The 27,989-nt window shown below is 42.3% G+C and overlaps 1 protein-coding gene and 1 pseudogene across 2 annotated transcripts in view; one reads left to right on the forward strand and one right to left on the reverse strand.

Annotated features, from left to right (window-relative positions):
• Positions 1–604: 604 nt before the first annotated feature.
• The window catches only part of AAGAB (alpha and gamma adaptin binding protein), a 69,477-nt gene continuing 42,092 nt past the window's right edge, over positions 605–27,989 (reverse strand). The window contains exons 6-10 of one of the 2 annotated variants that reach the window (XM_027571017.1): positions 8,721–8,803; positions 7,760–7,856; positions 3,570–3,674; positions 3,063–3,112; positions 605–2,393 (exon numbers count right to left, since the gene is read on the reverse strand). In XM_027571017.1, coding sequence (XP_027426818.1) covers positions 2,316–2,393; positions 3,063–3,112; positions 3,570–3,674; positions 7,760–7,856; positions 8,721–8,803 — 413 coding nt within the window. In that variant the 3' untranslated portion in view covers positions 605–2,315. The remainder of the gene's footprint in view (positions 2,394–3,062; positions 3,113–3,569; positions 3,675–7,759; positions 7,857–8,720; positions 8,804–27,989) is intronic. The other variant, XM_027571018.1, reaches the window with a different exon arrangement.
• On the forward strand, positions 11,916–12,604 carry LOC118357084 (annotated as a pseudogene).

Genomic DNA, 27,989 nt, shown 5'->3' on the forward strand with positions numbered 1-27,989 from the left:
CAGTGCAGAACTCAACTCGGGGCTTGATCTCACAACCCTGAGATCATGACCTGAGCTGAAATCAAGAGTCAAACACAAGCGACTGAGCCACCCAGGCCCCCAGGTAGAATGCAACTTTTATTGCACTACTAGCTCATGATCACTCTTCTTAACATGAGCCTTTCGTAGACAAGCACCGGACACTTTATGCCCCGTATCCCCTGGAAGGGGCCAACAGCCCCAGAAAGCTGAGGTCTTCATTTTTTTTTAAGTGTTTGTTTTTGAGAGAGAGCAAGCGAGCCAGCGCGCATGCATGTGCATGCGTGCACGAGTGGGGGGAGGGGCAGAGGGAGAAGCTGACTCCCTGCTGAGCAGGGAGCCCGATGGGGCTCGATCCCAGGGCCCTGGGATCACGACCTGAGCCGAAGGCAGACGCTTACCCGACTGAGCCACCCAGGCACCCCAAAAGCTGAGGTCTTAAAAAGGTCAGTTGATATTATACTTATATGTGGTAGATTCCAAAACTGTGAGTTTGACAAACTCTCCAATTACTATTTATGCCTAATGTCAAGTACGGCTTCCCCCAACACATCCCCTACTAAAAAACAACAGAATCACATTAGCAGACTTTATAAATAAATCATATTTTAATCACCTAGCTTTGTTTAATCCACAAAATCACATTCACAGCTCTTTCTAGTCTGTCTTCCCTCCATGTGACCTGATATACTTTTTGGAACCCTTCACGTTTTAAGAAGAACATTCTGCCTTTCATTCTGCAACCCCAGAGCCAACTTCCCTTGCATTCTTAATCAACAGCTAATGCAGTCACCTCAAAGAAACAACGATGGTATGGTGATCAACTATAGTCTCAAAGATCTTCAAAAGAGTTAAAAGAGGAGGGGGGGGGGGAAGGAAGGGGGGAAAAAAGTCACCAAGCCAGAGAACTGCCAATGTTGCCTTTGATGATGTATCTTCCTGAATGCTCCAGTCACTGAAGCCTTCCCTCCTGGTGGCTGCCCTGGCCCAGGACCTGGAGCATTCCACTCCTCCCGCCATTCCTTCTGCAGTGCTTAGAAGGCAGTGCTGGAGGGGTCTGAAACTCGTTTCTGCTGGTGACCTAAGGAGTTCCCAGTCCACGCAAGGCCAGGAGCGGTTGTCAGCCTGTGTGCCTGCACCAGCCAGCCGGGGCGCCATGCGCCAGTCTAGAACCGTGGCAGTGGCTACCACAGTGAAGATCAATGGCATGCATTACCAAGTGTCTACAAACACAGAAATAGGGATTTTTATTTACTTTATTTCCCACCCTTCTTTTGGAAACGTTCCCTGTGGGGGACCCCCCACTCCCAGACCTGGAAGTCACACAGGCCCTCAGAGCTTCACCGCCTAACCTTTCACATCCTTTCCCCACTTGCCCACCCCGCAGTGTGACCACGTTAGCAGTGATCTGTTGGGCATTCAGAGACAAAGAGGGGGGAAACTACCTTGTTTTGAGGGTAAAGTGTGACGACACAGCTCTGATATCTCAAGAGCTCTAAGGAAGACGAGTTTCCTCCTGGTAGGACTAATGCAAAAGCCTCCAGATACGATCACATACTGCCTCAATGGCCCAGAACAGGGAATTCCTGAAGTTTCTCTCTCTTAAACACAAACCCCCCCACCCCACTCCCAAACAGCAACTTAGTAGATGAGTTTGTTTTACCCCTACCAGAGTAGGACACCTTGGCTTCCTCTATCATTGTCTAAAAATTCACCCTCGTTTCTCAGCAGTTTCTAGTGCGAGCTGAGACACTATTTCAGATGAAATGCCCAGAGGCGTTTTTAGCGCGAGACTAGGCCGAGGGCCACTGACTCTGGCCCCACCTACCCTGTGGCACAAATTAAATTTGCAGCAGCTTCCTTTCCTACCATCAAAAGCACCAAAGCTCAGGGTGCCAAGCTCCCTGAAAGCGGAAAATCCAGAAGCCCGAGGAAAGGTGGCACCAGCTCCTGATCTGCAGGAATCGGCTGTGACTGCAGAGGACACCCTGGAAAAGGTGGGCTGGGAATGGCGTGGTCCTTCTGCAACTGGGGCAAATCACACAGGCCTCTGAGCCTTGTTTCACTCCCGTCCCTAAAGAAAGTGTACTTGAGAAACTCTCACTCCGTGTCATTATCCTCCGCGCTCCCTTACGCTACACTGAGGGAGAAAAGCCCTACTATCCTCTACGAAAAACTCAAAGTAAGGCGGCCCTAGAACTAAGTCAGGTCGCCAACAGGATGATGGGAAGTTCAGCCAAACAGAACAGGGTGAAGCAGGGAAGTGTCTGAGGCAGTCAAACCCTAGCGCGAATAATTTAGTGTTCTTCATCAGATGAAAGGCCTTCAATTTCATCTCTGTCTCCCCCAATTGCCATCCAGAAGGCTTTGGCCACCTGTGGAGAGAAGCATGCAACACATTTTAGGCAAGAGCTACCCTGCAGCTTGTGTCATGAGTTAGTCAATACGCTGAACTGATCAAGGCCTAAAATTCTACCCCCTGCCCTCCAGCCCTCCCTCCCCGTGTATCCAAACCCTTGAATACCCTGACCCAGGACTTCCACTTCTAGAAATTTGTACTAAGGATGAAATCAGAATTACATACAAAGGTGGTGGATGTGTAAGGATATGCACAGCTTCACTATTTACAGAAGCAAAAAATGCACATGACCTAAATGTCCAAAAGGGAAATGGATAAATTAGGACACATTCATACAATGAAATACCATAAACCACATAGATTTCCTGCCAAGAACATGTGTTGCATTGGTAATAACAAAACAAAACAAAACAAAACGACTAAGGGTTTTCCAGCCCAACAGTTAGGAAGGCAAACATCCTGAGTCTCAATGAAATTCCCATGTCACTCAACATACATTTGAAAAATCTTGGTTTGACTATAGCAATTATATTACTACTGTGTAAACATCCAATTCGTTCCAAGTTACTATCCAATGAAAAGTCCACACTGAAACCCGTCTAGAACTCAGCGAGTGTGATACATAATTCTAACAGCACCGGACCTTTTCATAGATACTCAATAAATACCTGACTGATCGTCTCACCTTTTCTGCATGCAACTTTCTTTGCTCGTGAGGAAGCGTCGCAGCCTTGTCTAGGGGGAAAATAAATCTTAAGAAATTCGTCTAATAGCACAGGAGAGTCTGGAGTGTATGGATGTTCTAGAAGATGGGAGATGGGTTTCAAAGACAAATGCTTATGGTGTAGTCATTACAGCTGTTAGGGAGTTTAAGTCTTCCCGATTTTCCACATGGGGATGCTGTGAGTAAACTGGCAGGGATCTTACTGATTCCAGGTTAATGAAACACACTGAAAGAAACCGAGAGAGGCAAAAGAAGAAGGGACAGTAAGAGGAAAGAGAGTGAAGAAAGAGGAAAACTTTCCCTGGGGAATTTCTACCAACAGAGGATGACACAGTCCAGGCACCAAGTGTCTCCAGACAGCCGAGACCAGAGCGTGGAATCCAATCATCGGTTACAGAACAAAATCCTACCACATAAAGTAGAGGGGCACCGAAAGGGGAACACGTCAGACGCGATGGAGCCAATTACCTTTCATTTCCTTTAACTTTGAAAACAGTCTTTCAAAATTCTCCAAATCTCCTCCACCAGTAGTAAGACTGGCCAATTCTTGAATATCCAGATCTAACATGGGATCTGAAAAAAGGATTTGTCACGTTATTTGCCAGACAGGACTTCTACGTGTGCTAAATACACAGTCCTGAGGCAATGGATCCTAGCTCTGGCGGGAGCCATCACTGAATGACCACTCCGTGTGTGGGAAAGCCGCTTGGCTGCTAGTGGCCTCCTGAAAGGAGAGCAACTCGCTTGATCCTTACAACATTACACTGAGGCAAAGAATATGGTTTCATTTTAGAGATGAGAAACGTAGAGCTCTGAGTTGAAGTGACTTGCTCAAAGGTCACAGCTGGTGTGAACGCAGATTCAGACTTTGGTGTTACCAACTGTAAAGGCCACCCTCTCCACTGAGGTACACCGATCAACGGCTGTCTGGAATTTATACCGTATTTCCCTGTACAATCAAATATTTTCATATCTACTACTGACAGCCACTATATAAGGTGGTTAGGACAGATAATCGATGTCTGCAGTTTACACACGAAGGGGCTGGGTTTAAAAATGCACTCATCTAAGATTACAGCTACTCAGAAGTAGAGTCAATTCCTATTTTCTTACTACAAATCCTTTATTATTATCCTAATAAAGGATTTGTAGTAAGAAAATAAAAATCCTGTGATAAGGATTTATCACAATTTGTTTTTAATCAGAATTCTTACTCACTCTCCACTCCATGCTGAACACTTCTAGGAAGTCTTCCCTAGCCAGTCCAGCTCACAAGTCTCCTTCCCTAGAATTCATCCCATACTTTTTATTGTAGAGAAAGGGAGAGCGTGCACGGGAGCTGGGAGAGGGCGAGGTGGGGAGAGAATCCTCCAAGCAGACTCCCTGCTGAGCACAGAGCCCGATGAGGGGGGCTCGATCCCACGACCCCAAGATCCCGACCTGAGCCAAAATCAAGAGTCAGATGCTTAACTGACTGAGCCACCCAGGGGCCCCATGATTCCGTTTCATTTTTGCAACAGCATTCTGAGGAAAAATTTTATTTTACAGAAAGGGAAACTAGGGCCCACAGAGGCTAAATAACTTACTCAAGATCATCTCACCACTACTGGAAGAACCATGATTTGAACCCAGTTGTCCAGGCCTCCAAGTCCACAACTGTAAGCATTATACTGCAAAGCCTCTCTCTACAGTTTTAGGGTAAAAGCTGCTTGAAGACAAGGACAGCTTCTAATTCTTTGCATCTACTACAATGCTATACAGATAATTTGGTGTGAAGAAGGCATTTTAGCTCATAAATTTGCTTTGGTTCGGTGGACATTTCATGTAGGCAGTTGATATACAGGGCTGGAGATAAAAATTTGTGATTTATCTGTGTGTACATGGTAACTGAACGGGACAGAATCACTTCATGCTTAAATATACAATTGGCAGAGGAGTTTAGATGGAGCACTGAGGAATGGCAATCTTTAAAGGCTGGATAAAGGAGGGTCATCTACCAGAGAAAGAAAAGGAAGAGCCAGAGAAGTCAGAAGAAAACCAGGAAAATTGTTGGGTGAGCAAGAAAAAATGTTTTAAAAAGGGACTGATTCATCATATTGAATGCTGCCAAGAGGTCAAGATGAGGACTGGGAAATGTCTATTAACTTCGGTGGCCTGGAGGTCGGTGGTAAACTGTTTTAGTGGCAAGTGGGGCAAAAGCTAGGTGGGGGTGAGCTGAAGACTAATGGGAGGTGAGGGATGGAAAGAAGTTCAATGGAGAGAGGGGGAGACGTGGGGTTGACGAGTGTTTTACCCTTGGTGGTTTGGTTTTGCCTTTTTTTTTTTTTTCAACTTTGAAATAATTTTAGTATTACAAAAAAGGTACCAAAACAGTAGGGTTCCACCTGCATCCCCTAGCGTTAACCTCTTATCTAACCACAGTACAATGACACACATTAAGAAGTTAGGAAGTGCTATTAACTAAACTACAGACTTCATTCCAACTTCGTCAGTTTTCTCACTAACATCCTGTTCCAGAAGCTTACACAGAATTCGGCTGCCAGATCTCTGTCGTCGTCTTCCATGCGGGACCATTCCTTAGTCTTTCCCCGTCTATCATGGCTTTGACACTTCTGAAGAGTGCTCGTCAGTCACTCTGTAGCCTGTCCCTCAATATGGGTTTGTCAGATGTTTTCCTAGGAGACTGAGGTTACGCACCCCTGGCATGGAGACCACAAGCACGATGAGCCCTTCCGGTGCCCCTATCAGGAGGCACGTGATATCAGCGTGCCTTATTGCTGGTGAGCTTCACCACCACTGAAAGGCTACCTGCCGGGTTTCTCCAGGGCAAAGTCACTATCTTCCTTTTTGTACTAAGTAAATATCTTGGGAGAGCTACTTTAGATGATGGAGATGTCATGTTTCTTCTCAAACTTTCATCTACTAATTTTCACATCCATCAGTGGATCCTGATCACAACAACTGTTATTACTGTGGTGTGTGGCTGCCAAGGATTTTTCTTTCCCTCACTCCTTCCACGTGTATTAATTAGAATTCTTCTATAAGGAAGAGCAGCCCTTTCTTCCCCAGTTATTTCTTCTGTTCGCCTGGAGTCACAGATATTTTGTTCTATAGGTTGCAGCCCAATACTAAATTCATTCTCGCTGGTCAAACTGCTCCAGCGTTGGCCCCTGGAAGCTCTCTCCAAGGTTGGCTTGGTGCCCCTTCAATATGCCCCCATCCCTTCCTTACTTTCTGGCCCCATGAGATGGCTCTAGGTTCATCATCCTGAGTTTCTCCTGCCCCGGCCCTAGACTCAATCACTTCCTCCAAGTGGCCCTGGGTCCTTTTATTGGCAAATGGTATTTAAAAACCAAGATCTAAATGCTAAGGGTGTCAACTGCTATAGGGAGTGTGGGTGCTTCCAGGCCCTCTCAGTGGAAATAGGTAGGAAACATATATATACGCACGTATACTAACATGCACACGAGTATCTGTTTATTGCTCTAACTGTAAGTATGTTGTCATGCTAATACCCTGAGTTCTAGCCCAGTACCAAGGGTTCATCCCAGCCTTCTCCTTTCCTTACATGTGGCTTCTTTCTCAGGGAGAAACCTAGCTCTCATTCTCTATATTTTCTTATTTTTTCAACCCTGATATACACAAAATATACATAACCTCAGAATTTCTAAACCATACCCCTATGACAATCAAATATACTAAGCAGAGTGCACTATTTCTGTTCAGTTGTTTCTGTTTGGGGCCTCCTGGTCGCCAGCCAGAACGCTGTTTCCCCACGTTATTTAGGGTAGTTCTTTTCTTCCCTCCCTCCTTCAGTGTGATTACTGGTTTGTTTTCATGGCAGAGACTTCAGCAGGTCTAAAGCCAGTAAGAGGGACCCAAGTGAGAAAACAAGGTTGAATATACTAGAGAGGAACGAGATTATATGTAATTTTTCCTTCTTAGTATGTGTCTGTTACCAAACACTTAAGTTTTCTACATGGACTCTCTTCTAATCAGCAATAGAGTTTTGAACACCCTGCACGTGGGTCCTCTATGACATAAAGAGAAAGCAGAGATGTCAGTAATTCCCCAACAAAAGAACATTTACAGTTACTGTCAACTACATTTCTTGGCTTTTGGACATCAGAATGGATTCTAGTCTCAGTTCTGGGACCTTCTTGTTAGATGCCCTTGGACAAGTTATTAAACTGCTCTGGGCCTCGGCTTCATCTCCATAAAATAAGTTCTCTGCCAAACTTCATTACCAAACACGAGAAAGTAGATATAAAAGAACTTTCAAAGGATGTGAAAGGGCTTATAAAGTTGTATTATTCTTGTTACCATCAACTCTACCAACTGTTAAATACTATGAAAAAAACTGGAATATGGAGATATAAAGCTGTCTCACCAACTGGTTCTGTCTGTCTCAGTTAAGATGATCTGAATCAAGATCCTGCTAAGAGAATCGGAGAGAAAACGGTACCCACAGATTGCTTATGTGGTTATTCTCCCTCCTTTTCTGATAGCCGTCTCTAAGGCTCACATTCACTTGGGGTACACTATCAGTTTTCTTCCCTTGTTCATGTGTAAAGTCAATTTCCCCCTAGATGATTTATGCCCCGTACCTCTTCCAAGTTCCACAGAGCTGTCTCCTGGCAGCTAAAGGAGGAACTTACCCACAATGCCATCAGCCTGAGCATCTGTTGCGTTGGATGCACCACCCCGATGGTCCAAGAGAGCTTCAGTCCTAGCTGCTGCTGGCAAATGGGGCCGCTGTTGAGGAAAATACACACAAGCAATAATTTAATAGTAGGCTATTTCGGAACTAAAGCCAAAAAGACTCACACTTCCACTCCCTGGTTGGCTTTAGAGAAGCAGTAATAGGAGCTAGAGACAAGAGAGATGGAAGAAGGATCAATGTCACATAAAAAAGAAAGAGGCTACAAATTCACTAACTCAGGATTATTTTCCCTTGAGAAAAAACTAGAAAGTGTTATGATTCCGCTGCTGGCTATTAAAACATGTCTTTTGTTTGCTTTAAGAGCCATGTATTATTCAAAATGTGAAAATGAACATAAGCCTATCACAAAGGGCTCAAGACTGATGAGAAAGATGCCCGGGAAGACAATATGGCACTGTGTAATTTGCTCTTGGTTCCAGTATGCTGACCAAGGTACACTTGAACCAAAATCCCTGAGGACAGAGGGTCGAAGTCAGACTATGAAGCCCACTGAGGGCAGGGGCCCTGCGTCAGATGGGTACAGAGCCTTGGACATAGGAAGTACTGACAAAGAACCATCGATTTTATTTTATAAAGATCGGGAGGGAACTTTAATTCTCAAGGAAATCCTAGCACATTTTTTAAAGCACTCTAGCAAAAAAAAAAAAAAAACAACAAACCATGGAACAGCCCAAATTGCAAACATCTTGAAAGGGCTTACTGCTTTAATGCTGAACTAGCCTTCTCTCAACAGGTACCAGGCACAAGAGGACTGTTTTAGATTCTCTCTTTATCCTTGGTTTACTATTGTCTGCTGCCTCTTAAATGGAAAGGAAAAAATAACAAATGGTATAGACTCATAATGACAAGGAGAAATTAAAACCAAAGCATTGAAAGGATCCAGGAAGAATTTTTACCTCTGACGGACACGTCTCTGCTGACCCAATGCTATGGTTTGCTCCAGCCAATGAGCTAAGAAGGCTAAAGCCTTGGTTCCTATCTGAAAAGAAAACAATACAATCACTGAAATTTGTTGTTTACATTTTAAAATGTTAAAATGACTGTGATAAAGAAACAATGGCTATTTCCTCATTATAAAAGTTTTAACTATAGAAACTTACTGTCAGACAACATCAGGAATTTATATATCTTACTCATGCTTACATTTTCTTTGTAATTACTATTTGAAAATATGAATTTTTTTGAATAAAAACCTCTTAAAAAATAAAAAAAAAGTCACTCACAATTACCACATTCTCTCAAATCTGAATAATGTAAAAACTCACAGACACGGGTCAAATATAATGGCAGGGCCATTACAACAAACAAGACCACTCAGTGGTTCTTTTGCAAAGGTTAACAACACTCATGTTTCTTCTTCTTTTTTTTTTTTTTTAACTTTATTTGAGAGAGAGAGAACACGAGCAGTGGAGGGGCAGAGGGAGAGGGACATGCAGACTCCCCACTGAGCAGGGAGCCTGAAGTGGGGCTTGATCCCAGGACCCTGGGATCATGACCTGAGCCGAAGGCAGACGCTTAACAACTGAGCCACCCAGGCGCCCCTACAGCATTCATGTTTCAACAGTCACTATCAACCAATATTCTGGTGTTTTAAACAGTATTTTAAATGTCCAGAGACATTTTTTAAAAATCAACACAAAGGCATCATTATCAGGGGAAAAGGAACATGCATGATTTTTTTTAAACAAAGCTTTAATTTTGTGATGGATGAGCCATTTGCAGTTAAGGCCCTCTCAATATTTGTACTTAGAATGGAGGACAAATCTGGAGAACATCTAGACCTGAGGACGGACAGTACAAGCATCAGTCCTGATCGCTGTGTTCCTCAGAATCACCTGGAACACCCATTAAAACGACCCTGGTATTCAAGGACCCTATCTCAGACTCACTGAGCCAGAATCTCTGGGGCAGATGCCAAGGAAGCTGAACTCTCCTTTTAGTTTTTATCTTTTTTCAAGTTGATTTATTTATTTTTGGTAATCTCTACACCCAATGTGAGGCTGGAACTCATAAACCCAAGATCGAGAGTCAACCCCCGAGATCAAGAATGGCACGCTCATCAAACAAAAAAGAAATAAAAGGCATCCAAATCAGCAAAGAAGTCAAACTTTCACTCTTCAAGATGACATGATACTCTACGTAGAAAACCTGAAAGACTCCACAAAAAATTGCTATAACTGATACAGGAATTCAGCAAAGTCACAGGATATAAAATCAATGCACAGAAGTCAGTCGCATTTCTATACATTAACAATGAATCAGAGGAAAGAGAGATCAAGGAATCGATCCCATTTACAATTGTAACTAAAACTGTAAGATACCTAGGAATAAACCTAACCAAAGAGGTAAAGGAACTATATTGAGCAAACTATAGAACACTTATGAAAGAAATTGAGGAAGACATAAAGAAATGGAAAAACATTCCATGCTCATGGGTTGGAAGAACTAATATTGTTAAAATGTCTATGCTACCTAGAGCAGTCTACACATTCAATGCAATCCCTATCAAAATACCATCAGCATTTTTCACAGAGCTGGAACAAACAATCCTAAAATTTGTATGGAACCAGAAAAGACCCTGAATAGCCAAAGTAACACTGAAAAAGCAAAGCAAAGCTGGAGGCATCACAATTCCGGACTTCCAGCTCTATTACAAAGCTGTCATCATCAAGACAGCATGGTATGGACATAAAAACAGACACACAGATCAATGGAACAGAATAGAGAGCCCAGAAATGGACCCTCAACTCTATGGTCAACTCATCTTCGACAGAGCAGGAAAGATATCCAATGGAAAAAAGACAGTCTCTTCAACAAATGGTGCTGGGAAAATTGGACAGCCACCTGCAAAAGAATGAAACTGGGCCACTTCCTTACACCATACACAAAAACAGACTCAAAATGGATGAAAGACCTAAATGTGAGACAGGAGTCCATCAAAATCCTTGAGGAGAACACAGGCAGCAACCTCTTCGACCTCAGCCGCAGCAACTTCTTGCTAGATGTGTCTCCAAAGGCAAGGGAAACAAAAGCAAAGTTGAGCAACTATTGGGACTTCATCAGGATAAAAAGCTTTTGCACAGCAAAGGAAGAGTCAACAAAACTAAAAGACAACCGACAGAATGCGAGAAGATATTTGCAAATGACTTATCAGATAAAGGCCTGGTATTCAAAATCTATAAAGAACTTATCAAACTCAACCCCGAAACAAATAATCCAATCAAGAAATGGGCAGAAGACATGAACAAACATTTCTCCAAAGAAGACATTCAAATGGCCAACAGACACATGAAAAAAATGCTCAACATCACTCGGCACCAGGGAAATACAAATCAAAACCACAATGAGATACCACCTCACACTGGTCAGAATGGCTAAAATTAACAAGTCAGGAAACGAGAGATGTTGGTGAGGATGTGGAGAAAGGGGGAACCCTCTTACACTGTTGGTGGGAATGCAAACTGGTGCAGTCACCCTGGAAAACAGTATGAAAGTTCCACAAAAAGTTAAAAATAGAGGATACAAACATAGTGATTCGAAGGGGCATATGCACCCCAATGTTTAGAGCAACAATGTCCACAATTGCCAAAATATGGAAAGAGCCCAGATGTCCATCAACAAATGAATGGATAGAGAAGATGTGGTATACAATGGAATACTACTCAGCCATCAAAAAGAATGAGATCTTGCCATTTGCAACGACATGGATGAAACTAGAGGATATTATGCTAAGCAAAATAAGTCAGTTAAACTCATGTGAAATTTAAGAAACAAAACAGATGAACATAGGGGAAGGGAAGGAAAAATAAGATAAAAACAGAGAGGAAGGCAAATCATAAAGGATTCTTAACTATAGGGAACAAACTGAGGGCTGCTGGAGGGGAGGGGAGTGGGGGATGACGTAACTGGATGATGGGCATTAAGGAGAGCACGTGATGTAATGAGCACTGGGTTAAAATGCAACTGATGAATCACTGAACTCTACCTCTGAAATGAATAATATACTATATGTTAATTGAATTTAAATAAAAATTTTTAAAAAACCACTTCTAACTTCACTAAAGATGGTATTAGTTGAGGGGTGAAAAAAAAAGTAGCATGCTCTTCTGACTGAGCCATCCAGGTGCCCTGGAAGCTGAACTTTTAGCAAGTATTCCAGGATAATCTGAGGATCAGGTAAGTTTGGAAAAAAAAAAAATCATTGCCTTAGAATAGAATGTGAAACCCACACTCCAAGGGTCTAATGGTATACAAGTCAGAGAACTTCTCTCTCAAAAAGACAACTTCCTTGCCCTTTTATGAAGATGGCGCCGAAGGCTAAGAAGGAAGCTCCTGCCCCTCCCAAAGCCGAAGCCAAAGCAAAGGCTTTGAAGGCCAAGAAAGCGGTGCTGAAAGGCGTCCACAGTCACAAAAAAAGAAAATCCGCACGTCACCTACGATCCGATGACCCAAGATACTGCGTCTGCGGAGGCAGCCCAAATATCCTCAAAAGAGCACCCCCAGGAAAAACAAGCTTGGTCACTATGCCATCATCAAGTTTCCCCTGACCACTGAGTCAGCCACGAAGAAAATAGAAGACAACAACACACTTGTGTTCATTGTGGATGTCAAGGCCAATAAGCACCAGATCAAACAGGCTGTGAAGAAGCTCTACGACATTTACGTGGCCAAGGTCAACACCTTGATCAGGCCTGATGGAGAGAAGAAGGCATATGTTCGAATGGCTCCTGACTATGATGCTTTGGATGTTGCCAACAAAATTGGAATCATCTAAACTGAGTCCAGCTGGCTAAATCTAAATTTTTTTCATCAAAAAAAAAAAAAAGACAACTTCCTTCCCCTTGTCTTTCCTCTCTCCCTCTCTTCCCTGAACCCATTCTCAGCTCTTTAAACCACCTATAATTTCCTGTGTCCTCTCCCCTGTCAGGTAAAACCCATTGTCACACAGTCACACAGGTCGTGAAAGAAGAGAAACGCTTGCGGTCTCTGTCCTCCTTCGGGATTTGTCTTCTACTCGGGGACGAAGCCCTGACCGTGGCATGCCAGGCGGAGGCCCGCAGCTTTCCCCAGCCTGACCTCTCACCACACGGGCAGCTGCACGCGCCAACAACCCCTGCTTTTCTCACGCCATACCCCAATGGCGGCAGCAAGGCCAACGGGGCCCCTGTACCCCCGGGGCCCCTTTCACCTCCTTATCCAATTTGCTCACTCTGCCAGGAACATTCCAGGCCAAATACTCGGGTGCGCCCATCCCAGGACCAAGCACTAAGGTGTCACAAGGTAGGCAGTGGAGGCTCAGGGGCCAAGAGAGGTACATCCACGTGGTGTCTCACACTGACAGCTGGCTGTATGGAGCCTCGGGATGTTTATTTAAACATCAGCGTAATTCCTTCTTTTTGGCCAATGTGCTAATCTTAAAGCTGTTGTACACAGTTCAATACTCCGACAGGGATTTTGCATGTCATGAGAGCTCTTATAGTCTACCTGAGGCTCTCTGCATGAAGGGCATTATCCAAGTCACAGAGTACTCTTACGAGAGCCCGCACTTCTATTACTGGAAAAATGTTGGGCTTAGGGTAATTTTCAAATCCAATTCACAAATCTCTCTATATTCCAATTCCACGGCTTATGTTTTTCCTGTTGGGCATTACCTAAACTTGGCAGGCCAGGTTGCAATCCGGGAAGAATAACGCAATATTGTGTCAGTTTAGACAAGTCATTAGATCAAAACGGTCTATTTAAAATTCCTCACTTCCAGCCAGTATAATTGGCTGCCTCCAAGGAGGGGTCTGGAATGGACAGGAGTTAGGGGAGCTAGACTCAGCACTGCAGACCACCATGAACCTCTGTATGCCTTTGGACTTTGGTTCCATGTTCATGTGTTTACCTACTCAAAGAGATCTTTTTTTAATGTAATGATTGAGTATATGCTATGTGTATTTTATCACAATAAAAAAAGCGAATGCCCCACTTCTAATAATGAATGAGATGATGAAAAAGTCTGAATAGTGGGAAGAGAACTGGGCTACAGGTCAGAAAGCCTGGATTTCACTCCGGGCTCTGCCTACCAGTGTGACCTGGGCAAATTCATCAGTCTTTCTGCGTCTCAATTTTCTGCTCTATAAAATAAGAGGGGTGGTTGTTCAGGTCCTTTCTGCTCTAGAAGTCTGTGATTTTATGAAAAGACACTCTTTCACCTCGCTTACAGTAACTTTGATCAGCCGGGCTTTTTTTTTTTTAATTACTAAATAAAAAAACAAGAATCTTAAATTTCCTAATCCTTTTAAGGTTCACAGGTGACTACTAGTTTATAATCAGGTTTCAGGCTAATAATAATAAGCTGGAAGGACTTTTGCTCAGAATTTTCTTATAAACAATGGAGAAACATAGACAAACTGACCGTCCACTATGTTCCGTTGCTTATATTTTAAGGAGATGAGAAACATATCAATTTTCACGATTAGAAAAACAATTCATTTTTGTTCATCCAAAGCAGCTTGCTTGCACATTCATGTGGTTCAAAAAAACTTGGATGATATTTTATACATCTATGGTTTTAAAGAAACTCTCAGTCCTGCCTAGTTTAAAATGTGTTCAGCAAAATTCTGCCCATGTGCATCCACTGTAAAACTATTCTTCTCATAGGAAAGGACTACATAAATCTTTTTTTTGTTTGCCAGACTTTTTTTCCCTAGGACTCAGGGCATGGAAATGTCATCCCTATTAAGAAGAATTTATTCCTTTAGCAGGTAGCTGTTAAAATTGGCTTTAGCATCTCTGGTTTTATTGATGCCACAAAATACTATACGAGGAAGGAATAAATTAATCTACCTACTGAACTGATTCTTCTGGATCTTCAGAGCTCCAGAAAAGGGAAGTTAAGTGGTATAAAATAAATTATTCTGGAAGGCACAGCTAAGTACATTAAACTCTAGTCCTAAAAACATCTAATTCAGTTTCAGACTACTAAGTTGGCACCTGTGGAATACTAAATTTTAAAAAGTATGGTATCATGAAAAAATCTGCTGGTGCCGGTCATTAGCACAGAATTCTTCCAGAAGTGTCAGAAACAAAGCTATAGCACTAGGATAAAGATTTGAAGTGCCTCGGGCAGGAGCTTCTATTTATGTATTTATTTTTTAATAAGAAGTTTCCAGAAAATTTCATATATATGACACTGTGTGGATATCTTTTCATAAATCTAAAAGCACAGTTTTATTATACAAAACATAAAATGTACTTCACACAGCAATTGTGTGAACATTACATGAGACACTTGGAGAACTGAAAACCTGGGCCAAAAGGGAAATTTTAGCATAGTGCTAAATATACGAAGAATGCTGCAAAATCTGCTGACAGCTTGATATGACTCAGACAGAGGCTGCAAGCATTAGCTAAACAGAGAAGTGTTTACTTCAAATGTATACAAATGGCTACAATATTAAGAACCTCCAGGGCCATACCCCCAAAATGTCTTAGATGACCCATTAAATATTTTGTCTTCATATTCAGCTTTTATTTCTTTAAAGCAGCATTTGGCATCATAAGAAGTTCAAGTGTTCCCCATAGTTTAAATTTTCTTTACATCCCTTTTCTCTCCCCAAAAATATTTTCTTTCCCATGTGATACACATGACCAAACTTACACCGCAACTAAGACAGTTCAATTTACACAGAGAAGCTGTGTCTATTTTTTGAACGATATTTTTAAATCACACCATACAATTTGCATAAAAACTTATTTTAAGCACATACTCCACCAGAAACAATTTCACTAGTATTTGGGAAATAAGCCTACACATTTTTAACATATTCCACTTCTGCTTGACATACTGAAAGGAACCTTTTTGAAATCAAAAAGAATTATTCTTTTAAGAAACTGCTGCTTGAAAAGACAAAACTTTGATGCACTGTAGCTGGCAGAAGCCCTGGCTTTGAATCCACGAAAGTGAATCTGTGCTCTCCCTATGACACCTGGGACACCTGCTCACAAGTCAAGAACGGTTTCTGCCCATGCTTGAAAATATAACGAACATGACCACAAAGTCACCAGACTATGCTTTTTCCCTTTTACCTGATTATAAGCGAAATGTTTATTGTAGAAAATCTGGGAAAATAGAGAAAAGTATAAAGAAGAAAATGAAATCATGAAAGATGCCAATCAATCCTTTGGCATATGTCCTCCTGGTCTTTTCTATGCATGCACACACACAAATTCTTAATAAACTCAACTGAACAGCAGAATGAGTGCTATCTTTTCCAAAGTTCTAAAGGGAAGCTTTACATAATTCCAATAATGGCTCCATTGTAGTCGTATCTCCAGAGCCTAAAGCATAGTCTTAAAAAATCCTCAAAGGAATGTTTAGAATTAGTCTTTTTGATTTTGATGGTTTTTTCATTCAGAACTAAGTGTGAGGAATAATAAAAGCAAGGAAACAAGATGTTACCATAAAGAAAAAGATGACTTTTCTTATGTGGTTCGTAACCAGCTCTAAAAATTCCAAAGGAAAACTACCAAAAATGTTTTGCCAGGTGGCCGCAGAAGGAGACCCTGCCTCCAGGGTGACAAATCTGAAGAGATCCTCCACCTTTCATTTGCTTATGGACAATTTGGGGGGTGATTTTTTTAAAAATGAAGTCTAATCACTCATTTATTCCCTTCCATTTTCTCTAATTGTTCACAATTCCCTCTTCTCCGTGTTCTCTTAAAACACAATCTCTTCCATCAAATCATGCCTTCAACACACAAATAGAGATCTATTTATTTTATTTTTGACCAAAACATTCACAGACAAGTGTAAGGGATTATTCAAATCATTCCTTCAAAAGTTCCACAATATTAGGCATGGGATAAAAAGAGGAGCAACTCACAGAATGAGTTCTGTGAGTTCCACAGAATGTGAAGCTGGTATAATTCTACCCTACCCTAGAGATGAGGAAACTGGGGTCCAGAGACACGACGCCATTTTCTCAAGATGACCAAGGCAGAGACAAACCCTACTAAAACCCTCTTCATTAACCATTCTTCCTCTCGTTAATTTGATGGTGTTTTATTTTCTGTTAACATTAAATTTAATGACTAAATTTTTATTTAATCATTTTTACTCTCTCTTCAAAAAAAAAAAAATTATACTAAAGGCATTAGCCATCTGATTTCTCAGAAGAGTAGGCTAGATAATCAGGCAGCCAGATAAACCTTGTGTTTTTGGTACTTACTTCTCACCACTGCTCTGTACATCAGTTCCAATTGGTCCTTAAACTAGAATCTGGGATTTCTACTTTGGTATCTTGTTACCAAGTAAATTCAGGGGGACATACATTAATAGATGAATAATTCTTTTCATTTATAATGGGAACATAGAAAACTATTAAACAAAAGAATTATTGTTTCCGTTATTTTTAATTTTATTATGTTATGTTAGTCACCATACATCATTTGTTTTTGATGTGGTGATCCACGATCCGTTGTTTTCGTATAACACCCAGTGCTCCATGCAGTACGTGCCCTCCTTAATACCCATCACCAGGCTAACCCATCCCCCCCACCCTCCCCTCTAAAACCAAACCCTGTTTGTTTCTCAGAGTCCACAGTCTCTCATGGTTCATCTCTCCCTCCAATTTCCCCCTTCATTTTTCCCTTCCTTCTCCTAGTGTCCTCCATGGTATTCCTTATGTTCCATATATAAGTGAAACCATATGATAATTGACTTTCTCTGCTTGATTTATTTCACTTAGCATAATCTCCTCCAGTCCCATCCACGTTGATGTAAAAGTTGGGTATTCATCCTTTCTGATGGCTGAGTGATATTCCATTGTATATATGGACCACATCTTTATCCATTCATCTGTTGAAGGGCATCTCGGCTCTTTCCACAGTTTGGCTATTGCGGACATTGCTGCTATGAACATTGGGGTGCATATGGCCCTTCTTTTCACTATATCTGTGTCTTTGGGGGTAAATACCCAGTAGTGCAATCGCTGGGTCATAGGGTAGCTCTATTTTTAACTTTTTGAGGAACCTCCACACTGTTTTGCAAAGTGGCTACCAACTTGCATTCCCACCAACAGTGTAAGAGGGTTCCCCTTTCTCCACAACCTCTCCAACATTTGTTGTTTCTTTCCTGTCCATTTTTGCCATTCTAACTGGTGTAAGGTGGTATCTCCATGTGGTTTTGATTTGAATTTCCCTGATGGTTAATGATGATGAACATTTTTTCATGTGTCTGTTAGCCATTTGTATGTCTTCTTCAGAGAAGTGTCTGTTCATGTCGTCGGCCCACTTTTCGACTTGATGATTTGTTTTTTGGGTGTTGAGTTTGAGAAGTTCTTTATAGATCTTGGATACCAGCCCTTTATCTGTAGTGTCATTTGCAAACATCTTCTCCCATTCTGTGGGTTGCCTCCTTGTTTTGCTGTTTCCTTTGCTGTGCAGAAGCTTTTTATCTTGATGAAATCCCAAAGGTTCATTTTTGCTTTTGTTTCACTAGCTTTTGGAGATGTATCTTGAAAGAAGTTGCTGTGGGCAATGTCAAAGAGGTTACTGCCTATGTTCTCCTCTAGGATTTTGATGGATTCCTGTCTCACATTGCGGTCTTTCATCCACTTTGAGTTTATCTTTGTGAATGGTGTTAGAGAATGGTTGAGTTTCATTCTTCTGCATGGGGCTGTCCAATTTTCCCAGCACCATTTATTGAAGAGACTGTCTTTTTTCCATTGCATGTTTTTTTCCTGCTTTGTCAAAGATTATTTGACCACAGAGTTGAGGGTCCATATCTGGGTTCTCTATTCTGTTCCATTGGTCTGTATGTCTGTTTTTGTGCCAGTACCATGCCGTCTTGGTGATCACTGCTTTGTAATATAGCTTGAAATCGGGCAACGTGATGCCCCCAGCTTTTTTCAACATTTCCTTGGCAATTCGGGGTCTTTTCTGATTCCATACAAATTTTAGGATTGTTTGTTCCAGCACTTTGAAAGATGTCATTGGAATTTTGATCGGGATGGCATTGAAGGTATAGATTGCTCTGGGTAGCACAGACATTTTAACAATGTTTATTCTTCCAATCCATGAGCATGGAATATTTTTCCATCTTTTTCTGTCTTCTTCAATTTCTTTCAAGAGTGTTCTGTAGTTCCTAGAGTAGAGATCCTTTACCTCTTTGGACAGGTTTATTCTGAGGTATCTTATGGTTTTTGGTGCTATTGTAAATGGAATCGTTTCTCTAATTTCTCTTTCTAAAGTTGCGTTGTTAGTGTATAAGAAAGCAACTGATTTCTGTGCATTGATTTTGTATCCTGCCACATTACTGAATTGCTGTATGAGTTCTAGTAATTTTGGGGTGGAGTCTTTTGGGTTTTCCACATAAAGTATCATGTCATCTGCGAAAAGAGAAAGTTTGACTTCTTTTTTGTCAATGTGAATACCTTTTCTTTCTCTTTGTTGTCTGATTGCTGTTGCTAGGACTTCTAGTACTATGTTGAACAACAGTGGCGAGAGTGGGCATCCTTGACGTGTTCCTGATCTTAAGGGACAGGCTCTCAGTTTTTCCCCATTGAGGATGATATTCGCTGTGAGTTTTTCATAGATGGATTTTATGAACTTGAGGAATGTTCCCTCTATCCCTATACTCTGAAGAGTTTGAATCAGGAAAGGATGTTGTATTTTGTCAAATGCTTTTTCTGCATCAATTGAGAGAACCATATGGTTCTTCTCCCTCCTCTTATTAATGTGTTCTATCACACTGATTGATTTGCGAATGTTGAACCACCCTTGCATCCTGGGGATAAATCCCACTTGGTCGTAGTGGATGATCCTTTTAACGTATTGTTGGATCCTATTAGCTAGGATTTTGTTGAGGATTTTGGAATCCATATTCATCAGGGATATCGGTCTGAAATTCTCCTTCTTGATGAGGTCTTTGCCTGGTTTGGGGATTAAGGTAATGCTGGCCTCATAGAATGAGTTTGGAAGTTGTCCTTCTGTTTCTATTTTTTGAAAGAGCTTCAGCAGAATAGGTATTATTTCTTCTTTGAATGTTTGGTAGAATTCCCCAGGGAATCCATCAGGCCCTGGACTCTTTGTTTTTTGGGAGGTTTTTGATCACTGCTTCAATCTCATTACTGGTTATTGGCCTATTCAGGTTGTCAATTTCTTCCTGTTTCAGTCTTGGCAGCTTACAGGTTTCCAGGAAGGCCTCCATTTCATCCAGATTGCTCACTTTATTGGCATATAGTTGTTGATAATAATTTCTAACCCCCTTCATTCATAATTTTATTAATTTGGGTCCTTTCTCTTTTCTTTTGGATAAGTCTGGCCAGTGGTTTATGGATCTTATTAATTCTTTCAAAGAACCAACTTCTAGTTTCGTTGATCTGATCTACTGTGTTTCTGGTTTCTAATTCACTGATCTCTGCTCTAATTTTAATTAGTTCTCTTCTAATGCATGACTTAGGCATCATCGTCTGTTGCTTTTTCTCTAGTTCTTTAAGGTGTAGAGTTAGTTGGTGAATTCGGGATTTTTCTATTTTTTTGAGTGAGGGTTGGATGGCTATGTATTTCCCCCTTAGGACCACCTTTGCAGTATCCCATAGGTTTTGGACCAATGTGTTTTCGTTCTCATTGATTTCCATGAATTGTTTAAGTTCTTCTTTGATTTCCTGGTCGACCCAAACATTCTTGAGCAGAGTGGTCTTTAGCTTCCAAGTGTTTGAATTTCTGCTAAATTTTTTCTTGTGATTGAGTTCATTTTAAAGCATTGTGGTCTGCGAATATGCAGGGAATAATCTCAATCTTTTGGTATCAGTTGAGACCTGATTTGTGACCCAGTATGTGGTCTATTCTGGAGAAAGTTCCATGTGCGCTCGAGAAGAATGAGTATTCTGTTGTTTTAGGGTGGAATGTTCAGTAAATATCTATGAGGTCCATGTGATCCAGGGTATCATTCAAAGCTCTTGTTTCCTTGTTGATATTCTGCTTAGATGATCTGTCCATTGCTGAGAGTGGAGTATTGAGGTCTCCTACAATTAACGTATTGTTATCAATATGACTCTTTATTTTGCTTAACAGTTGGCTTATGTAGATGGCTGCTCCCATGTTGGGGGCATAGATATTTACAATTGTTAGATCTCCTTGTTGGATAGACCCTTTAAGAATGATATAGTGTCCTTCTATGTCTCTCATTACAGACTTTAGTTTAAAATCTAATTTGTCTGATATAAGAATTGCTACCCCAGCTTTCTTTTGAGGTCCGCTGGCATGGAAGATGGATCTCCATCCCTTCACTTTCAGTCTGGATGTATCTTTAGGTTCAAAATGAGTCTCTTATAGGCAGCATATGGATGGGTCCTGTCTTTTTATCCAATCTGCAACCCTGTGCCGTTTTATGGGAGCATTTAGGCCATTCACATTGAGAGTGATTATTGAAAGATATGAATTAATTGTCATCATGTTGCCTGTGAAGACGTTGTTTTTATAGATTGTCCCTGTAGATTTCTGTTGTGTATCACTCTTGGGGTCTTTCTCCTTTTATAGAACCCCCCCCCTTAATATTTCTTGCAGGGCCAGCTTAGTGGTCACATATTCTTTCAGTTTCTGCCGGTCGTGGAAGGGCTGCATCTCTCCATCCATTCTAAATGAAAGCCTTGCCGGATAGAGTATTCTTGGCTGTATGTTTTTCTCATTTAGTACCCTGAATATGTCTTGCTAGGCCTTTCTGGCTTGCCAGGTCTCTGTGGATAGGTCTGACGTTATTCTGGTGTTCCTCCCTCTGTACGTAAGGAATCTCTTCCCCCTAACTGCCCTTAAGATGGTTTCCTTGGTTCTAAGATTTGCAAGTTTTACTATTACATGCCGGGGTGTTGGCCTGTTTTCCTTGACCTTGGGAGGGGTCCTCTCTGCCTCTAGGATGCGAATGTTTGTTTCATTCCCCAGATTAGGGAAGTTCTCAGCTATAATTTGCTCAAATACATCTTCTAGTCCTCTCTCTCCACTCCCTCCAGGATTCCAATTATTCTGACATTGGAACGCTTCATGGTGTCACTTATTTCTCTGATTCTATTTTCATGGATTCTGAGTTGTTTTTCCCTGGCCTCCTCTTTTCCCTTTTTATCTATTATATTGTCTTCCAGGTCACTAATTCGTTCTGCCTCAGTAACCCTAGCTGTTAGATTATCTAGATTGGATTGGATCTCATTGATAGCATTTTTAAGTTCTGCCAATTCAGCTTTCATTTCTGCCCTTAGAGACTCTGTGTTGCCATTAATTGATTTCTCCATTCTAGCCATCGTCTTCACAATTGCTAGCCTGAATTCCATCTCCGACATCTCGGTTATATCTGCATCCATTTGTAAATCTGTGGCATAAGTCATAATCTCTGAGTCGTTTCTATTTTGGGGGCTCCTCCTTCTAGTCATTCTGTTGATGGGTGTTTGAGGGAATGTATAGAGTCCAAATTATTGAACAGAACCCAAGCAAGATGCACCTGTTTTCTTGGACCTTAGGGTTGCTGGCCTCTTGTTTACCCAGCCTGTCTTCTGGGGGAGGGGCCCGTCATGCTGTTACTCAGGCAACCCTGTTTGGGCAGAGTTGCCCTGCCTCCCCTGTGGCGGGGGATGGGCTCAGCGGGAATCAGTTTTTGGGCTTTTGTTCTCTGGCGGCTTTCCGCGTCTCTTCTGCGAGTCAGAGCAGAAGAGACCATTTCCAATCCTCTGCCTCCAGAGCAGAGAGACTGCAGTCTGTTCTTCATTGAGCTCTCCAGGCCACACCCTCTCCGTTTCTGTCCGTGCTGCTATAAACTGCAGCGGCCTGGGTTGTGTGCCTCTCCACAGCGCCCCCAGTCCTGCCTCCAGGTCGGGGCGCCTCTCTGCCCTTTGTGCTTCTAAAACCGCCAGCCACCCCCAGTTCACACGAGCAACCCCGCCGCTCTGGGTTTCCGCCCCGGGGGCTGCCCTACAGTCCTTTCCCTGCCACCACCGGTCTGCGAGTCTGTGCCCGTCCCCAGCGTGTGAGGCTGTCACTCACCGGCGGCGTAGGATCCCCACGGCCAGGCTCCCTCCCGCTGCCGTTTATCCTCCGATATCTGCCCACAGAATCATGGCTCCCCACTTCGTACCTCGAAACCAACCGCCTGTGATAATTCTGTTTGTAGAGATCCAGGATCTTCTTACATCTCAGGCTGGTTTCGTGGGCGCTCAGAGTGGTCTGGTAGATATCCAGCTCAATTCCAGGGACCCGTTGAAATAGGGTCCCCTATTCCTCTGCCATCTTTCCTCCTGTTGTTTCCATTATTAAAATTCCACTTAATCCTTACCCACCTGCATCACTAGAGATTAAACTATAATAGATAAACTGAAAATAAATTCTCAGAGCTTTTGAAATCCAATCTCTACAATTATTGTTTACCGCTGGGGGATCAAAGTCACAACTCTAATATTATTGGTCAGTGTAATCCCTCCTTCACTGATTAGTAACAGTAAAAGAGCATAAAATCTCCCTTCCTTGCCCTTCACTCAGTGGTGGTATTTGTTGTAAAAAGGCCACTAAACGCCCCCATGGCCCTCATTGGTGCTGAGATGACAAAGCCCGGGATGGGGGCCTCAGGGTAACACTGAACTGAAACTTGAAACAAGGACACTGTGTATAATGCTACCTTCTTATGTGAAACAGTAAGCAACAACTTCATCTGAAATGCAAAACAACTCATTAGTCTTCTACTAACCATCTTCTTTGCCCTGCCCTTAAAACCAAGTCTTATTTAACAAGTGCCTCCCAAGTTCCAGGCACAGCACTATGATACCCAGATCTTCTAGCGATAACAAAGTACTCTGCGACCAGGCCTTTTGATGTACCAGACAAATGGAAAGAGAAGGCAATCTCACTAGACACCAGAAAAGGGGTAGGAGGGGTCAACTTTTTTTTTTTCTTCAAGATTTTATTTATTTATTTGACTTGAGAGAGAGACAGAGACAGAGACAGAGAGGAGGAGCAGAGGGAGAGAGAAAGAGAATTTCAAGCAGACTCCAAGCTGAGCACAGAGCCCAACATGGGGCTCGATCCCACAACCCTGAGATCATGGCCAGAGCTAAAACCAAGTCAGATACTTAAAGGACTGAGCCACCCAGGGGAGGAAGAGACAACTTTTAAAATCTGTCACATTTAGCATAAAGTACAGACCCTCAGGTTCTCCTTTCCTGATGCTCATAAGGGGATATCACCAAATTAGAAACAAAAGACCCACATGGTAGGCCCCTACAGTCATGAGCCCAGCTCTGACAGGGACTGAGGGTAACTCAAGTAGGCAGCTGATTTTTTTTCCACATTCCTTTCTTGAGCCACAGCCAGGCTTTCAGGTCGAGGAAATGTGAGGCAAGACAGTACAGGAAAGGTTAGGCAGTGAACAAGTTGATGTGGATAGAGATCTAAAAAAGCACAGCCCAACTGCAAAGGCAGTCCTAACCCACTTCATTTCCTGGACGATTGCAAGTCACACCTTTAATGCATATGATGGAAACTCTGACTTCCCTAGAAGCTTGACCTTTTACAATGAATACAGTGGTATCTGGGCATGTCCTCTAAGGAATAGCTTATAATATAGGCTTCAGCTCACTGTTTCTCAACCGTTTTCATCATGGCCCCTACGGGAAAAACTTCTCTTTCCTTCTCTACTCATAACCAACACTTCTGACACCAGTCGTGTGGGTTTTTCCACACCACACAACTCTCCAATCCTCATAGGACACCAAATGGGTGTCCTACAATTTATAGTTCTGACACTAACGGCGTAGAGTCAGTGCAGACCCCTCAAGTTAAGGGCTCAATCTCATAAGGCTGCCCTCCTTTCCCACCAGCTTCAGACACCAACTGCAAGTCTCAGATTGTCACCTGTACTCCAACTGGCTACAAATTGGGAGTTCCCACGACCCCTCCCTCAAGTTCAATAATTTGCTAGAATGGCTCAAAGAATGCCAGAAAACAGTTTACTTACTAAATTACCAATTTACAATACAAAAATATAACTCAGGAACAGCCAAATGGAAGAGAGGCACGAGGTAACGTATAAGGGTGTGTTATCTTCCCAGCGCCTCGAGGTATTCACCAACCTGGAAGGTTGCTTAGGGTTTGTAGGGAGGTTCCATTACACAGGAATGGCTGATTAAATCATGGGCTGTTGGAGCCTAATTCAACTTTCAGCCCCAGGGGTCAGGGGTGAGGCTAAAGGTTCCAACGCTCCCTCATCACAAGGCTGGTTCCCTTAAAACCAGCCCCCATCTTTAGGGGCCTTCCAAAGTTCACTTCATTAACATAAACTCAGGTGTGGTTGAAAGGGGCTTGTTCTTGAATATCAAAAGATGCTCCCTTCACCTTTATAGCTCTGGAGCTGTTTCAGGGGCCAGGACAAAAACCAAACATTAATTGATTATGTTACCTTAGGGGTTCTGTACCAAGAACTAGGGACAAAGATGCACTCTACTCAGGGCCTTTTTAGACATTTCTTTCCTATTCATGACACACCCTCCCCGTGGAGATATTAGTAACACAGATATACTGTATATATGTTTACATATTATATACATGTCTGCGCTTTATACGTAAAATGAGTAATTTTTTTTGCCTCCCCCCCAAGAATCAATTTTCACCCCTTTCGGGGCAACAATGCCCCATTAAGAATGCATACCTTAGTTTATGAAACAAGACATTGGTAGAACCAAAAATATAAAACTAGGTTACTATAAGATAATGCAAAAGTTATGTCTTATATTAGGAAGACTTTCAAATCTCTTTCTAGAATAATAATTTGCCTACAATTTTAGTAGTATAATTTTACCTCTTTGCTTTTACAATATGAAATTAAGTAACAAAAACACATCAACTGAGCTTCTTCTGTCTACATAAGAGTTTTAACTCAAATTGCAGAGAATAATCTCTTGAGACGCTAAATAATTTAAAATACACTATCTTTCACTCACAAATAATGTGTAAGTATTTATTACATTAACTATCTGGAGCTTTAAACTTTGGATTAAGTGCAGAACAATGAAATAGAGGTAGTATCAATACCATTTCAGACAGTCTTTTAAAAGGGATTTATTTTGGGGGCGGAGCAAGATGGCAGAGGAGTAGGAGACCTAGATTTCGTCTGGTCTCAGGAATTCAGCTGAATAGGGATCAAACCATTCTGAACACCTACGAACTCAACAGGAGATCGAACAGGAGAGTAGCAACAACTCTCTGAACAGAGAAGCGACCACTTACTGGAAGGTAGGGCGTGCGGAGAAGTGAATCCGAGGCGATATTCGGGAGGATAGACGGCGGGGGAGGGGCCTCCGCCGGCCGCTTCTGGCAAGTGATGGAGCCGCGGAGCACAAAATCGGACCTTTTAGAAGTTGGCTCGGTGGAGGGACGTCGCTGCAGTGGCTAAGCGGGGGTGGAATCCTCCCGGGACAGTGTGGTCTCAGGACCCTTGGGGTCAGAGAGAGACCGGGGGTGCCTGAGTGCGCCAGAGCTCCCAGGTATCAGAGCGGGGAAGCCGGCTGCAGAGACGGAGCAGAGTCGCGGGCTCTCAGCTCGGGGTTGCCATAAACTGTGATCTGCGGCCCAGTCGGGGCACGGCTCCCCCAGCAGGGACCCGACAAGCAGCAGATCCGGGGAGACTCCCCTTCCTTCCCGGGGAGGAGCGGTGCGGGAACGCACTGCAGGGATCTGCTGGGTTTGGAGACTCCGTGCGGGGTCGGATGCCAGAGATAGCAGCGCTCGATCACAGGCCGGGTGAGCACGGAGTGCGGCCGGAGACCGGGGACACGGAAGTGACTGCTTTTCTCTGGGGACACACTGAGGAGCGGGGCCCCGAGTTCTCAGCTCCTCCGGGCGGAGATTGGGAGGCCACCATTTCTGCCCTGGTCCTCCAAAGCTGTACCGAGAGCTTGCAGGGAACAAAAGCTCCTGAGAGCAAACCGGAGCAGCTTCCTTAGCCCGGACCGACAAGGGCGGGGCAATTCCGCCTCCGGCAAAGACATTTGGAAACCACAGCAACAGGCCCCTCCCCCAGAAGATCAGCACAAACAGCCAGCAAGCCAAGACCAAGTTGATCGATCAAGGAGAATGGGAGAACTCCAGCGCTAGGGGAATACTGCACATAGATTCATGGCTTTTTTTTTTTTTTTTTTTACCATGATTCATTATTTCATCAAAGTTAATTTTTCTTGACTTTTTTTTTTTATTTTTCTTTTTCCCTTTTTCAACCAACATCTTATCAATCCCTTTTTAAAAAAAAAAAAAATTTTTATTTTTCATTTTTAGAGTCATATTTTATCCCTTCATAGTAGTTACCCTTATTTTTGGCATATATATATAAGTTGTTCTCTCTTTAAAATTTTGAGGTACAGTTTCTTCTAACAGATCAAAATATACCCTAAATCACTAGTGTATGGCTTTGTTCTAGTCTCCTGCCTGATCACATTCTCTCCCTTTTTCCTTTTTTTTTTTTCTTAAATCTTCTTTCTTTTTTCAAACAACTTATCTTACCAAGTCCTTTTATAAAATCTTTTATAATTTTCATCTTTACAGTCATCTTCCATCCCTTCATTGTATCAACCCTTATTTTGTACATATATGTCTTTCTTCCTTTAAAATTTTAGGAGGCACTTTTTTCTAACAGACCAAAATACGCCCAAAATCTAGTGTGTGGCACTGATCTATGCACTAGCCTGATCATATTTGATCATATTCTGCTTTTTTTGTATTGTTCTGTTTTTGTTTTTATCTTTTTTTCCTCTTTCTTTTTTCTTTCTTTCCCTTTCCTTTCCCCTGGTTTCAGGTCTTTTCTGATTTGTATACAGTATATTTGCTGGGGACGTTGTAAACCTGTTAGCATTTTGTTCTCTCATTCATCTATTCTCCTCTGGACAAAATGACAAGACGAAAGAAATCACCTCAGCAAAAAGAACAACAGGTAGTACCGTCAGCCAGTGACCTACTCAATACGGACATTAGTACGATGTCGGACCTAGAGTTCAGAATCATGACTTTAAAGATACTAGCTGGGCTTGAAAAAAGCGTGGAAGTTATTAGAGAAACCCTTTCTGGAGAAATAAAAGAACTAAAATCTAACCAAATCGAAATCAAAAAGGCTATTGATGAGGTGCAATCAAAAATGGGGGCACTAAATGCTAGGA

The sequence above is a fragment of the Zalophus californianus genome, chromosome 6 (assembly GCF_009762305.2).
Source record: "Zalophus californianus isolate mZalCal1 chromosome 6, mZalCal1.pri.v2, whole genome shotgun sequence".
Taxonomy (NCBI): Eukaryota; Metazoa; Chordata; class Mammalia; order Carnivora; family Otariidae; genus Zalophus; species Zalophus californianus.